This window comes from Physeter macrocephalus, chromosome 20, assembly GCF_002837175.3.
Source record: "Physeter macrocephalus isolate SW-GA chromosome 20, ASM283717v5, whole genome shotgun sequence".
NCBI classification, from domain to species: Eukaryota; Metazoa; Chordata; class Mammalia; order Artiodactyla; family Physeteridae; genus Physeter; species Physeter macrocephalus.
The window spans coordinates 80,245,995-80,261,540 of NC_041233.1; the positions used below are offsets into that span (position 1 = coordinate 80,245,995).

Here is a 15,546-nt window from a genome sequence, read left to right on the forward strand (position 1 = left end):
TCCCCTCTGCTCGCCAGAACCCCACCCCTCTTTCCGGCCCAGCTCTTTGAATGTCCCCCTCCCTGCTTCATCCTCAACCCTCCTGCCTCCACGTCGCTCACCCTCCCTGAAGAGTTCAGACAACACTGTCTAAAACTGTATTATAGCAGCCAAAGTAGCAAAAGCAAATACCACCGACTTGGCAGACACGCCTGGATTCATGTACTCGTTCAGCAAACATTTATTATTACGTGGACCTGGCTCCACGCCGGACACGGGGGTTACAGGAGTAGACAGACAGGGGCACCAACGTTACAGTTCACACTCTAGGGGACAGCGACCTTTTCCTATCTTCCATCCTTACCTCCACCTGGCAAGGTAGGTGAACGGGGAGGACTCCGTACAGGTGACTGGAGGGAAGGTGTGCTCCTTTCTGATTTAGGGAACACAAAGGCACAGGAGGACAAAGCAGAACAAAGCAGAACAGCAGTGTGATGATGGACGGCTCTGAAACTGAAGGGAGACGGAAGTCCAGGCTTGAAACGAGATGTAGGAGCCATGGGCTCACAGGTAAGTGACTCAGAAATGGTGGGGAAAGGAGCCTCATGCTCGGTGGCTGTCAGAAATGGCCGTTCTCTTGGGGGAAACGTTTGGGTCTGTGTTGCTCTCTGTCCAAGGTGACCTGTTGGGGCTAAGTCAGGCCAACAGGTGTGATCAGAGAAAACACAGGTGAGAGCAGATTTGCAGAAAGCTCAGAATATGTAAATGACATGAAAGCTCAGAGGGGTGCTACAGTTTGGAAGTGAGGGGCACCCTGGCCAATGGCCCTAAGACTGAGTGGGGGGGACGCCTTCTCAGATGAAAGCAGTCCTAGTTTAGACAAAGATACTTAACGTGAAAAAGGCAAGCTACCCGTCATTCCTCAAAGTATCACTGTTACCCTGGAAATGGCATCACAAACTGTCCTCCGAGTCATACATTTATTCCCTTCAGTGGTCAGGACACCAAGGAGAGGACAGTCCTGTGCAGATGGCCCACAGCCCTAGTGCCTGGACCCGAGGTCTCCCCAGCATAAAGGTATATCTTGTAACTTTCATTTTTCTCTCCCTATACCCACTCGTTCATATTTCCAGAGCGCCTGCTTGGTGGTGGGGATGCAGGATAGAAGCCCCGCCTTTCACATTTGGATGGAGGATGTATGTACATGAAGGACACAGACACACACAGAAACATTTACAACACAGCATGGCAAGTGCCTGAGCCCACGGCCAATGGGGGTTGACCATGGAAGTCACAAACTCCAGGGCTTCATCTCGCCAAGTTGAAGGTCACACTTGGCAAACCCTCCCCCGCCCCTGCCCCCCACCCACCCAAGTTTTAAATTTTTTTTTCAGTTTAGGAGACCCAGCAGTGTCCTTCATAACCTCCACATGGGGGTTTTGAGTAAACTATTCAGAGTCAGAAAATTCCAAGCTTTCTTCCCTTAAACCTGCCCTCCCCTCCAGACAGCATTATTTACAGCATTCACTTTAAAATTTACGGCAAATATTGTACTGCAACTTATCGCTAAGTTCATTACTTGTTTTTTCCTTTTAAACTTCTTGGCTATTTATCTTCACCGTCTCGATGACTTCTGGCTCTTATTTTCTTGACACCCACACTGTCATTTTCCTGTTTGGGAACAAAAATATAACTCTTAAGTAATTTAAAAGAACAATTTTTGTAACCGACTCTGCAAAAACCCCGGTCCTTTCTAGGTGTGATGCAGGCCTTTAGTCCTAGAAAATTAATCTTGAGGTTGGAAATAAACTTTAAGATAGAGCCTGCAAAAGTTGCCTTAAGCTGTTTTTACTATTTAATTTTTTAAAGTTAAATATTGTGTCCTTTGATAGAAAGGTTTGTAAGCTATTTTTAAGTTAATACATCATAAAAAGAGAAAGAAAATTTCCACACAAATACACACATTTTCACTAATTTTCATAAATACCATTCAGAAAAAGTGAATTCAAATGTATAATCAGGCTGAAATCTTTTTTTTCTTTTATACACAAAGACAATTATTTAAGACCCTTATTAACAGGTGCTTTTGCAGTTGGTTGACTGTTTGGAAAAAACATCAAGCTGTAAACTTGCATTACAAGTGAAAAACGAGGTTCTTAAAAATCTCAACTTGACCAGATGTGAAACAAATTAAAAACCAGAAGACCCAAAAGATTTCAGCCTGGTTTTTTCTCAGGCCAAAATCTTTTGGGTCTTCTAAACAACTGATGTGTTTGAAGGGGGCCACCCCTCAATAGGACGTGAGTGTGAGCGGGGAGCACATTTGGGATGCCACATCTGGGACGGGACGAAGGACAGCAGACTGCCTCCCGGATGGGAGCTCTTAACAGCACTGCCCACCTCAACACACCTCCACATGCTCTTCCTCGCAGCTTTCCAAAGGGACGCCTTGGAAATCAGGCGTTACCCCTCTGGAAGTTTCACTCAGTCTCTAACCAGAGACTGAAGATAGCTGCGTGGAATCTTAATACAGGGTATGCAATGAGCAGTCAGAAAATACTAACTGGATAAATCCCTTTTTCTTCCTTTTTTACAAATTTCTGGGCACGGCAAGCAGGATCTTAGTTCCCCGACCAGCGACTGAACCCGAGCCCCCTACAGTGGAAGCTCGGAGTCTTAACCACTGGACCACCGGGGAAGTCCCATCCCTTGTTTTTCCTGAATGATGACTTTATAATGTGAATTTACTATTCAAAGTGGAATTCCCACGCCAGATACACCTGAATATAGAGCCACAAAATGTGGCTTAGATTCACACCTCTTACATTAGTCTAACCGGGAGCCGGCGGCGTGTTATTACATATCGTGTGTTGTGTCTGCTCTAGCAACGTGGGGCACAAATTAGAGTGAAATATTCTATGCACTTAAAAAAAGAGAAACAGGAAATTACTTGCCTTTTGAAGGCTGCTGGCACATCTCCTGGCACCCCGGGTTACTCTCTGCTCGGATTCACTCTCCAAAGGGTTTCCTCGAGGGCGGAGAGTAATCTTTCTGGATCTCAAACCCTTGAAGTCTGAATATTCCGTTGCTTCTTTCTCTTCCTGCTTCTTCACGGGGATTTCCACCCTTTCCTGCCTCGCTGTCTCCTCTGTTGCATCAGCCAAAGTCTTCTGATTCTGCTTCCCAGATCTCAAGTGCCTCCTTCTCTCTTGAACTTTGCCCCCAGAGGTAGGATTCTCAGCTCCATCTGCTGGGCTTTGTAGCTTCATCTCTTGGGAGGTCTTCATAGACTTCATTTCACTTCTCCTTATTTTCATCTTTCCTGCTGATATAAGAGCCCCAGGTCTTTGCTCCTCTATATTGGTTTTAGTGGGGCGCCTGGTACGCAGGGACATTCCCTAAAAAAATTCAAAAGACATTCACAAAACGTCAAGAATGAGGAATACAAATCTGAAAACTCAACATGGAGAAAATCATTCGAAAGTGAACTCAAAGGGGAATTAATTGGAAAATTTTCCATTGGTTCATTTTCTAAGATGCCAGTAATCTAATCGAGTCAAGGGCGTGCCTGTCACTTTGTTCCAATGAAGAAATCACCATTTCTACTGATAAACCATAAGTAAGGAATTCAGTATAAATTCCAATCACAATGTCTGAATGTCATATACGTCAGTCTGATTATAACAGTCTGATTATAACAAGGGTATTCCAGGAGAATGCCCCATTATTCAGGTAGTAAATGAATTCCTAATCCTTTAACAATCACTGATAGAGCAGAACAGGAAAATCTCAATTTCTGGAATCGAATTTACAAGTTTCTCTATCTGACAACCCTGACAGTTATTGTCTTGCCAAGACACACGCCCCGTGTAAACAACAAGTATCTAATTGTTTAAATACTGACGCAGACACTACTTCTACCCAGCACTCCAGGTCTCGATGTCTGGAACAAGGCAGGACTGAATTGCCCACTTTTTTTCGGCACAAAGTTCCACACTTTTGAAGAAGAACACAACTCAGTCACTTCCTGAGAAGTTCTTGGCAAAATGTGTAATAATAATTTTGACCAGTTATTTTCCCAAATTAGCCTGTTCTCTCTAGAAATCCCCAAAGGATGCTTTACGAAGGTCTGCAGTTACTCACCATGTTGAATGCGGACCCCGCGGGGAAAGGGTACCCACACATACATTTGGGTTATGTACAATTTATAGCAAACGTTATACCAGAATGGAGAGCATCCACCCAAGATGACACGGTACGATTACATCACACGATTACATCACACCACCCATCACCTTATTTGGAGCGTGCGCATCTTCTCCTTGTGGATCCGTAGCTTTAGTTTTCATGTCATTGTTGGGCAGGTTTCCCTCAGGTTTAGTCCTTTGTGCAAGAATCCTCAGACTTCTCTTCTTCTCTCCCAAGGGTTTGGGGGGCTCCCGTCTCTCCCTGGGGGCTGTCCTCTGCTTCTTCTGGAGGGGTTTCTCTTCCTCAGGGTCCTGTGCAGCCATCGTGGGGCATAGCTTCTTCCTTCCCACAACCCTTGCATCTTCTCCCAGTTTCCTCTTGGGGGACGGGGAGATGCAGCTTTCACCTGGTGATTTTACAGGGTCTCTGCTGCCCACAGGGTCTCCCGTGAACCTTACTTTAGGGGCCCTGAGGACTCTTTGGGATATTTCTACAGGTCTTCTTCTGTCTGCTGCTTGCTTTGGGGCTCTCTTAACTCCAGAAGCATCGTTTCCCAGTTCCTTGGCCTGATCTGGCTTTTGGAAGACTTCTTTGAAACTGGCTGGATCTTCCAGGGGTTGGTCCTTTTCCTTAAATGTTCTTAGCCGACCCTTGACACAAATTACATTTTCTGCTGAGTCCAGGTTCTGCCTTGAAGTTTCCTTAAACACTTTGATATTGTTCTCATCACCTACTGGTTCTCTGTGCGTGGTTTCCCCTGCTGTTTGGATGGGCTCTCTGAGTACTGAGAGCTCTTCTAGGTCTACTTTTCCCAGTGGTGACTTGAGCTGCCTCTTTCTACTTGCTGGCCTGGTGACTCGTTCGGCTGGTGGAGATTGGCAGGGCACTGCAGTGATTTTAACATCACTCACCGGTTCTTTGGCCTGATCTGGCTTTTGGAAGAGCTCTTTGAAACTGCACGAGTCTTCCACGGGTTGGGTCTTTTCCTTAAATGTTCTTAGCCGACTCTTGACGCCCATTACATTTTCTGCAGGGTTGAGTTTCTGCCTTGAAGTTTCCTTAACCACTTTGCTGTCTTTTTCATCACCTACAGGCTCTCTCTGCATATCCCTTGGTGTCTGTGTGGGCTTCCTGGGCGCTGAGGGCTCTTCTACATCCACTTTCTCTGGCGGTGACTTGAGTCGCCTCTTTCTACTTTCTGGTCTGGTGACTGGTCTGGCTGGTGGAGATTGGCAGGGCACTGGGGCTATATTAACATCACTCACTGGTTCCTTGGCCTGACATGGCTTTTGGAAGAGCTCCTTGAAACTGCCTGAGTCTTCCACAGGTTGAGCCTTTTCCTTCAATGTTTTTAGCCGACTCTTGACGCCAATTACATTTTCTGCCGAGGTCAATTTCTGCCTTGAATTTTCCTTAAACGCCTTGCTGTCTTTTTCATCACCTACAGGCTCTCTCTGCATGTGCCCTGGTGTCTGTGTGGGCTTCCTGGGCGCTGAGGGCTCTTCTACATCCACTTTCCCTGGTGGTGACTTGAGCCATCTCTTTCTACTTGTTCGCCTGGGGACTGGTTCGGCTGGTGGAGATTGGCAGGGCACTGGAGTGATTTTAACATGACCCACTGGTTCCTTGGCCTGATCTAGCTTTTGGAAGAGCTCCTTGAAACTGCACGAGTCTTCCAGGGGTTGAGCCTTTTCCTTCAATGTTCTTAGCCGACTCTTGACGCCAATTACATTTTCTGCTGAGACCAGTTTCTGCCTTAAAGTCTCCTTAAACACTTCGATGTCATTTTCATCACCTACAGGCTCTCTGTGTGTGTGCATGGTTTCCCCTGGTGTCTGTGTGGGCCTCCTGGGTGCTGAGGGCTCTTCTACATCCACTTTCTCCAGTGGTGACTTGAGCCGTCTCTTTCTACCTGTTCGCCTGGGGACTGGTTCTACTGCTGGAGATTTATAGGGTATCGTGGTGGTTTTCTCATTAGTCATTTGTTCCTTTGCATGATCTGGGGTTTGGAAGAGCTCTTTGAAGCCAGCCAGGTCTTCCAGGGGTGGGGGCTTTTCCTTGGGTGTTCTTGGCCGCCTTTTGCTTCCAGTTACATTTTCTGCAGGGTCCAGTTTCTCTCCTGGAGCTTCCTGAGACACTGCAATGCCTCTGTCACCACCCTCTGGTTCTCTGTGTGAGTGTGTGGTTTCCCCTGGTGTATGTTGAGGCTTCCCGAGAGCCGAGACATCTTCCTGCACATCCACTTTCTGGGAAGGTGTCTTGAGACGTCCCTTTCTACTTGGTGTGTTGACTGGTTCTGGTTGTGGAGATTGACAAGGTATGTTGGTGGGTTTGTCATCAGTCATTGGTTCCTTGGCATGATCTGGGGTTTGGAAGAGCCCTTTGAAGCCAGCCAGGTCTTCCAGAGGTGGGGTCGTTTCCTTGGGTGTTCTTGGCCGCCTCTTACTTCCAGCTATATTTTCTGATGAGTCCAGTTTCTGATTTGGAGTTTCCTGAAACAATTTGATGATTTTATCATCATCTACTGGTTCTCCCTCTGAGTGCCTAGTTTCCCCTGGTGACTGGGAAGGTGTCTTGAGACGTCCCTTTCTACTTGGTGTGTTGACTGGTTCTGGTTGTGGAGATTGACAAGGTATGTTGGTGGGTTTGTCATCAGTCATTGGTTCCTTGGCATGATCTGGGGTTTGGAAGAGCTCTTTGAAGCCAGCCAGGTCTTCCAGGGGTGGGGGCTTTTCCTTGGGTGTTCTTGGCCGCCTTTTGCTTCCAGTTACATTTTCTGCAGGGTCCAGTTTCTCTCCTGGAGCTTCCTGAGACACTGCAATGCCTCTGTCACCACCCTCTGGTTCTCTGTGTGAGTGTGTGGTTTCCCCTGGTGTATGTTGAGGCTTCCCGAGAGCCGAGACATCTTCCTGCACATCCACTTTCTGGGAAGGTGTCTTGAGACGTCCCTTTCTACTTGGTGTGTTGACTGGTTCTGGTTGTGGAGATTGACAAGGTATGTTGGTGGGTTTGTCATCAGTCGTTGGTTCCTTGGCATGATCTGGGGTTTGGAAGAGCTCTTTGAAGCCAGCCAGGTCTTCCAGGGGTGGGGGCTTTTCCTTGGGTGTTCTTGGCCGCCTTTTGCTTCCAGTTACATTTTCTGCAGGGTCCAGTTTCTCTCCTGGAGCTTCCTGAGACACTGCAATGCCTCTGTCACCACCCTCTGGTTCTCTGTGTGAGTGTGTGGCTTCCCCTGGTGTATGTTGAGGCTTCCCGAGAGCCGAGACATCTTCCTGCACATCCACTTTCTGGGAAGGTGTCTTGAGACGTCCCTTTCTACTTGGTGTGTTGACTGGTTCTGGTTGTGGAGATTGACAAGGTATGTTGGTGGGTTTGTCATCAGTCGTTGGTTCCTTGGCATGATCTGGGGTTTGGAAGAGCTCTTTGAAGCCAGCCAGGTCTTCCAGAGGTGGGGCCGTTTCCTTGGGTGTTCTTGGCCGCCTCTTACTTCCAGCTACATTTTCTGATGAGTCCAGTTTCTGATTTGGAGTTTCCGGAAACAATTTGATGATTTTATCATCATCTACTGGTTCTCCCTCTGAGTGCCTAGTTTCCCCTGGTGACTGTGTCATTCTGCATGCTGAGAGCTCTTTCTCTGTATCCGCTTTCCCCAGAGGTGTCTTGAGCCATCTCTTCGTATTGGTTGGTGTGACAAGTAGCTGTTGTTGGGAGGACATGCAGAGCGTTTTGGGAGTTTTGACAACAGCCCTTGGTTCCTTGGCATGATCTGGGGTTTGGAAGAGCTCTTTGAAACCTGCCAGGTCTTCTAGAGATTGGACCTTTTCCTTGGGTGTTCTTGGCAGCCTCTTGCTTCCATTTACATTTTCTGCTGAGTCCGGTTTCTGCTTTGGAGTTTCCTTAGATAATTTGATGTTTTTATCACCATCCGCTGGTTCTCTGTCTGAGTGTCTGGCTCCCCCTGGTGTCTGTGTGGGCCTCCTGGGCGCTGAGGGCTCTTCTACATCCACTTTCCCTGGTGGTGACTTGAGCCGTCTCTTTCTACCTGTTCGCCTGGGGACTGGTTCTACTGCTGGAGATTTATAGGGTATCGTGGTGGTTTTCTCATTAGTCATTTGTTCCTTTGCATGATCTGGGGTTTGGAAGAGCTCTTTGAAGCCAGCCATGTCTTCCAGGGGTGGGGCCTTTTCCTTGGGTGTCCTTGGCTGCCTCTTGATTCCAGTTACATTTTCTGCAGGGTCCAGCTTTTCTTCTGGAGTTTCCTGAGACACTGCAATGCCTCTGTCACCACCCTCTGGTTCTCTGTGTGAGTGTGTGGGCTTCCTGAGTGCTGAGAAGTCTTCCTGCACAGCCACTTTCTGGGAAGGTGTCTTGAGACGTCTGGTCATGCTGGTTGATGTAACAACTGGTTCTGGTGGTGGAGATTGGCAGAGCATTTTGGGGGTTCTGTCCTCAGTCCTTGGTTCCTTGGCTTGATGTGGGGTTTGGAAGAGCTCTTTGAAGCCAACCAGGTCTTCCAGGGGTGGGGCCTTTTCCTTGGGTGTTCTTGGCGGCCTCTTGCTTCTAGTTACATTTTCTGCAGGGTCCAGTTTTTCTTCTGGAGTTTCCTGAGACACTGCAATGCCTCTGTCACCACCCTCTGGTTCTCTGTGTGAGTGTGTGGTTTCCCCTGGTGTTTGTTGAGGCTTCCTGAGAGCCGAGACATCTTCCTGCACAGCCACTTTCTGGGAAGGTGTCTTGAGATGTCCCTTTCTACTTGGTGTGTTGATTGGTTCTAGTTGTGGAGACTGGCAGAGCATTTTGAAGATTCTGTCAGCAGTCATTGGTTCCACTGTGTGATTTGGTGTTTGGAAGAGCTCTTTGAAGCCAACCAGGTTTTCCAGCGGTGGGGCCTTTTCCTTGGGTGTTCTTGCATGCCTCTTGCTTCCAGTTACATTTTCTGCAGTGCCCAACATTTCTCCTGGAGTTTCCTGAGACACTGCAATGCCTCTGTCACCACCCTCTGGTTCTCTGTGTGAGTGCCTGGCTCCCCCTGGTGTCTGTGTGGGCTTCCTGAGAGCCGAGACATCTTCCTGCACATCCACTTTCTGGGAAGGTGTCTTGAGCCGTCTCTTGCTACTTGTTGGCATGTTGACTGCTTCTGCTGGTGGAGATTTATAGGGTATTGTGGTAGGTTTGTCATCAGTCATTGGTTGCTTTGCATGATCTGGGGTTTGGAAGAGCTCTTTGAAGCCAGCCAGGTCTTCCAGGGGTGGGGCCTTTTTCCTGGGTGTTCTTGGCCGCCTCTTGCTTCCAGCTACATTTTCTGCAGGGTCCAGTTTCTCTCCTGGAGTTTCCTGAGATACTGCAATGCCTCTGTCACCACCCTCTGGTTCTCTGTGTGAGTGTGTGGTTTCCCCTGGTGTTTGTTGAGGCTTCCTGAGAGCTGAGACATCTTCCTGTACATCCACTTTCTGGGAAGGTGTTTTGAGACGTCCCTTTCTATTTGGTGTGTTGACTGGTTCTAGTTGTGGAGATTGGCAGAGCATTTTGGGGGTTTGGTCATCAATCATGGGTTGCTTTGCATGATGTGGGGTTCGGAAGAGCTCTTTGAAGCCAGCCAGGTCTTCCAGAGGTGGGGCCTTTCCCTTGGGTGTCCTTGGCCGCCTCTTACTTCCAGCTACATTTTCTGCAGGGTCCAGTTTCTGCTTTGGAGTTTCCTTAAACAATTTGATGCTTTTATCATCACCTGGCTCTTTGTGCATGGGCATGGTTTTCCCTGGTGTCTGTGTGAGTTTTCCGAGGGCTGAGGCATCTTCTACGTCCACTTTCCAGGAAGGTGTCTTGAGCTGTGTGTTTGTCCTGGTGGGCGTGCCAACTGTTCCTGATCTGGGAGATTTACAGTGCATTTTTGTGGCTTTGTTCTCTGCGTCCACTGCTTCCTTGGGATGAGCTGGGGTCTGTAGGAGACTTGGGATGTCCAGCTGGTCTTCCTCAGGCTCTGTCTCCTGCAAGCTCTCAAGGGCGGTCAGGTCTGCTGTTATTTCACACTTCAGCTCTGAAGCAATTCTTGATCTCCTCAGAGCTAACATCTTTTTGGAATTTTCTTTTGATTCCATGTTTTTTGTACATGTTTCACTTTCCTTCATGTCTCCCTCCAGCTTCTGCTCTGGTTGTGGTGCTTTCCTCAGACATCTTCCCAAGACGTTCTCAAGAGTGTCAGGTTTTGGGCCTTCGTTTTTACACTCTACACCTGGTGTCTGTGAGCTTCTGAGCTCCATGGATCTTCTAAACTTGTTTGCACTTGATGTTGTCTTTGGTGTCGTTGCCTCAGATGCTGGGGTTTTCATCTCAGCACCTGTTGTTTTATACACGTTCCTAGGAGTTTTCATAATACTTTCATTTATTTTAATACACTGGCGTCTTAAGGCAGGGCTTGCAGAACTTTGATCAGACAGCTCTTTTGGTGCATCTTGAGCCCCGGGGGACACATTCTGTCCTATAAGAAATTAAAACATGCATGATGAGTATATTCTGTGCACTGTGCGCCAATGTGGTGTTTTAGCCTCACGAGGTGTTTAAGAGCCAATAAACCAGCCTCCCATCCATCTCAGCATACGAGGCTGCCTATGTGGCCATAAATCTGCCTGACATGAACCACACACAATTAAGAACAATGTTTTGGGGTGACACAGAGTGGGGTCATGCATAGGCAGTGCTAAGGGTCTATGGGGATCGGATAAGAGAAAAACATTCCTTAGGCTGCCAGCCAGGTCTCAGTGAGCTGAACACACACATTTTTTTCATCAAATGTGAGAAACAGCTGTTTCATCTGCTGGACCACCAATGCAATAATATGGATTATACTTAGTACGCTAAGGGTCCATGTTACACAGGAAACATCAATTTTTTAGTGACAGGAAGCATCTTGAGTGTAGCATGCTGTCCCCTCTATGACAGAAACTCGGTGACCAGTGTAAATGAGAGAGAAACAGACTCACATCTCACTCTCATCCTGCGGCAGGTGCCCAACCAGAGATTAACAGGAGTACCTGCACGGTGCACACCTGCTGCCTTTCTCTTTGGTAATTGACAGCACTCTCACATTTGGGTAATTTACATATAAGTATGATGAGAGATCATTACACTTTCCTGCTTGTCAGCCTCTACTTATGCTAAATGAAGAAGGCCACGGGGCTTCCCTGGTGGCGCAGTGGTTGAGAGTCTGCCTGCCGATGCAGGGGACACGGGTTCGTGCCCTGGTCCGGGAAGATCCCACATGCCGCGGAGCGGCTGGGCCCGTGAGCCATGGCCACTGAGCCTGCGCGTCCGGAGCCTGTGCTCCGCAACGGGAGAGGCCACAACAGTGAGAGGCCCGTGTACCACACACACAAAAAAGAAGGCCACGTGTACACACGTAGTTTACGGTTAATTAGTAAAACTACTTAAAAGGCATGCCTTTTCATGCAAGTCTCTGAAAGTCAGTGCTAGTTCAGCTGCTGATAGAAACCTCCCCTAAGAACAATGGGACAGGGAAGTGGGACATGGTACTTTATCAGGAATATCTGTTGTAGAGAAATAATACAGTAGCTGTTGTGAAAAAAGAAGACCATCTACAGTTTCCACTGAAAAGACCAAAGTGCCAGGGGAAAAAAAGGAAACCAACCAGAATTTTCTGAAGCGCACAGCAGAGGTTTTTCTCCTGAATGAGGTACTGGAAGCTCTTTTCCAAGCAAATCCTCTGAATTTGAAAAAGTGGAGGGACACAGGCTCATCCTTTGTGGTTTCTCTTTCACTGGAGTCTTGAACATTTCAGGCAGCCCTGTTACATGAAAATAGTGGAAAAACAGTTAACAGACTGCTCATACCTGCAAACAAGCATGCCTGTCCTCACATACAACAGAGGAAATGTCGGAAGGCAAACAACAGATCACTCCCTAGAGCTTCTGGGAGACAGGGTCTCACAGGAGAGGTTGATGCATCTGCTGTGAACCCATTTTTTTGAAGAGGGCAATGGGAAGTTAGACTCATATATGGCCTGTTCTCTGGCTTTTTCCTCTTGGAAAGAAAATGGAATGAAGGAAGTCGATGCCCACCCTCTTCTAGAGTAAACTCCAGCTGTGAGCACTGGCCAGAGGACAGAGGCTGCCCTTCAGGGCCCCTCTCCATGCATCCCAAAATCTAGGGCCCTCATGCTCCTTCGATAAGTTCTAGGTTACGCACTACAAGAGTTTATGTACAAATAAAATGTCCAAATTTTAAAAGAGAGATAGGACTGCCCATTTTTAGTATTGTCAAGTAATAATATCACCATCTTTTCATTTTAACACCAAAAGGTAGTGCTAACATAATGTCAGAAAACAAACAAGCAAACCCATCCAGTTCCCTAAAGGGAAGATTTAAGTTTTTCAAACTCTCATTCTCCTCCTGTTCTCCTTACTTTTCTCATTCTGACATCAATGGACTAAAACGCTCTCTCAGTCTGGCAGCCGTCTGCAAATTGTGTTTGGGAAGCCTGTTCTGAAGGCACCCAAGCCAGGCAACCCACTTAAAAAGCTCATTCCTCTGCCACAGTTCAGGCCCTTACTTAAAATATCCAAGATTTAATATTTCATCACATATTAATGTTTTGTCATAAAAGTACTCACACCGAGGGGTGGCCTTTGTGGAGTGTCTAGAAAAATGTTTTGAAGGAAGGCTGAGAAAATTTACCATCCCAGGTACTATTTAAACTTCTCTTTATCTTATAAATATTTTTGAGAATTTGTCTTCAGTGCTTCATAACATATATAGTAGTACACTCACATGTGTGCGTAATTTACAAGGATACACAGACACACATATATCTGCGTATTGGGTGGTATAAGCTCGAATTGTTTTCTACTCATGGAGCATGCTCTCAGAACTCTGGCTATATCACTGTTCTACATTTTTATAGTTTGCTTTTAAAAAGCTAAATATGTTGATCCAAATGTGATTCTAATTGGAGGGTATCTTGCATGGGTTTTATAAGTGGTACAACAATTCTCCCATCTTAAGATCTGCCAGGAAATAAAAACAAGATTCCACCTAATGGATTCAAGTGTCACCTCCCTCCAGAAGTGCTCAGAATGGAAACCACTGGTCAAACGATGTAGCAGAAAATCCCAAACCCAGGGTCCTGCCGTGGTTCTAATCCGGTACAAGTGTCAGCAGCTCACATCACACTTTTACTGAAAATAGCAATACTGGCTCAACTATGGATGGCTCAAAGAAGCCTTTGTTTCACGAACCAGCTAAGCTACATGGAAGGAAAGGAAATCTTGAAGAAGCAAAATATCACTCAAACCAATTGCTCCAACTCTGGCAATTATAAGAGCAAGGCTGCTTTCCTCACCATAGAGCCGCTGCCAACGTCGTACACCTGCGCTGCTCTCCCAGGTAAAGATGTGCATTTCCTGCCATACCTGCTTCCTACAGGCCACGTGACCCCAAATCGTCAAGGACCTGGCCTTGTTCTCCAATCCAGCACCCTCTTCCTTGAATATCATGACCCTCCGAGTTGACTCGATTGTTTATCCTCCTGTCCCATGCACAGCAGATAAACAAACGTGATACCCACCCATGTGGACCCACACAGCAGGATGAAAGGGTTCTGGTTCCTAAGAGCCATGGCTATGCTTTTACCTGAAAGATCTTCACTAAAGTCCATTGGTTTGTTGACCATGAAGTTGTTCAGCATCCTGTAGGGCCGAGCTGGCCCGTTCACTTTCTCGATGTGAGCTTTCCCTATTATTATGGTACAGGGAGAGTTTGCGTGGCCTGTGCTAAATTGATTGTGAACGATGCCAGTCAGCTTCTGGAAAACAATCAGGAAATCAACAAGGCGTCAGAGCCTCAATCCACACTTAATGCATCCCTTAATAATATTATGTGTCAAAGAGCAATTCACATTGGAACACCTACCTTCGGAGTATTGGTTCTTCTTTGCCTTTTGCTCAGGGGTCTTGGAGGGCCACGTTTAACAGCTTTGGTCTGGGTCTGCTTGGTACCAAGTTTTACCACATCTGCCCACGATTTTGCCACTGTCACAGGGAAAAGATGTTGAGACTTTTCAAAACCGGCACTAATGAGAAAATCAACCTTGAAACCTATCTGCTGATACAACACTAACCAACTAAATTGGCCTCAGAAGCACCACTCCTTCTCTTGGAATAAATCATCTGTAAGAGGCCATGCTGGCTTCGATCTACAGAAGCTCTCTTGGAGGGCAGGTTGCCACTTCTTCTCCCTCCTCTCTTGGGAATATCTGTCTGATGTGGAGATTTGCTGTCACTGGAGATGGAAGACGCCTTGGATAACCTACGGCATCGGTCGGGTGCATGTGGAGAAGCGGGAGCAGCGTTAGGAGCTGGAGATCTCATGAATGCATTCTGTGCAGTCACTTCCAGACAGGCTTCTGAAGAGTCTTCTTTCCCTGATGGCTGAGGCTGCTCCTGACAAGATTTAAATGTGCATAAGAAACCTTACCACAAATATAACTTCTCTGTAGGTTCAAGATGGAGGAGTAGGACGTGCGCTCAATCCCTCTTTCGCGAGCACCGGAATCACAACTAACTGCGGAACAATCATCGACAGGAAGACACTGGAACTCACCAAAAAAGATACCCCACATCCAAAGACAAAGGAGAAGCCACAGGGAGATGGTAGGAGGGGCACAATCACAATAAAATCAAATCACATAACCACTGGGTGGGTGACTCACAGACTGGAGAACACTTATACCACAGAAGTCCACCCACTGGAGTGGAGGTTCTGAGCCACACGTCAGGCTTCCCAACCTGGGGGTCCGGCAACAGGAGGAGGAATTCCCAGAGAATCAGACTTTGAAGGCTAGTGGGATTTGATTGCAGGACTTTGACAGGACTGAGGGAAACAGAGACTCCACTCCTGGAGGGCACACACAAAGTAGTGTGCACATCGGGACCCAGGGGAAGGAGCAGTGACCCCAGGGGAGACTGAACCAGACTTACTTGCTAGTGTTGGAGGGTCTCCTGCAGAGGCGGGGGGTGGCTGTGGCTCACCGTGGGGACAAGGACACTGGCAGCAGAAGCTCTGGGAAGTACTCCTTGGCATGAGCCCTCCCAGAGTCCGCCATTAGCTGAACCAAAGAGTCCAGGTAGGATCCAGTGTTGGGTCGCCTCAGGCCAAACACCCAACAGGGAGGGAAACCAGCCCCACCCATCAGCAGACAAGCGGGTTAAAGTTTTACCGAGCTCTACCCACCACCAGTCCCTCCCATCGGGAAACTTGCACAAGCCTCTGAGATAGCCTCATCCACCAGAGGGGAGACAGCAGAAGCAAGAAGAACTACAATCCTGCAGCCTGTGGGACAAAAACCACATTCATAGAAACAGAGGCAAG

General features: G+C 47.5%; 1 protein-coding gene across 4 annotated transcripts in view; it reads right to left on the minus strand.

The window, feature by feature from the left end:
- Positions 1 to 15,546, minus strand: part of MKI67 (marker of proliferation Ki-67) — a 38,210-nt gene that overhangs the window by 8,853 nt on the left and 13,811 nt on the right. For 2 of the 4 annotated variants that reach the window (XM_024121604.2, XM_024121602.2), the window contains exons 9-15: positions 14,297 to 14,618; positions 14,089 to 14,207; positions 13,810 to 13,981; positions 11,810 to 11,965; positions 4,275 to 10,642; positions 2,934 to 3,377; positions 247 to 1,650 (exon numbers count right to left, since the gene is read on the minus strand). In XM_024121604.2, the coding sequence (XP_023977372.1) occupies positions 1,585 to 1,650; positions 2,934 to 3,377; positions 4,275 to 10,642; positions 11,810 to 11,965; positions 13,810 to 13,981; positions 14,089 to 14,207; positions 14,297 to 14,618 (7,647 nt within the window). In that variant the 3' untranslated portion in view covers positions 247 to 1,584. Of the gene's footprint in view, positions 1 to 245; positions 1,651 to 2,933; positions 3,378 to 4,274; positions 10,643 to 11,809; positions 11,966 to 13,809; positions 13,982 to 14,088; positions 14,208 to 14,296; positions 14,619 to 15,546 lie in introns of those variants that run through there. The other 2 variants (XM_024121603.3, XM_055081405.1) reach the window with 2 other exon arrangements.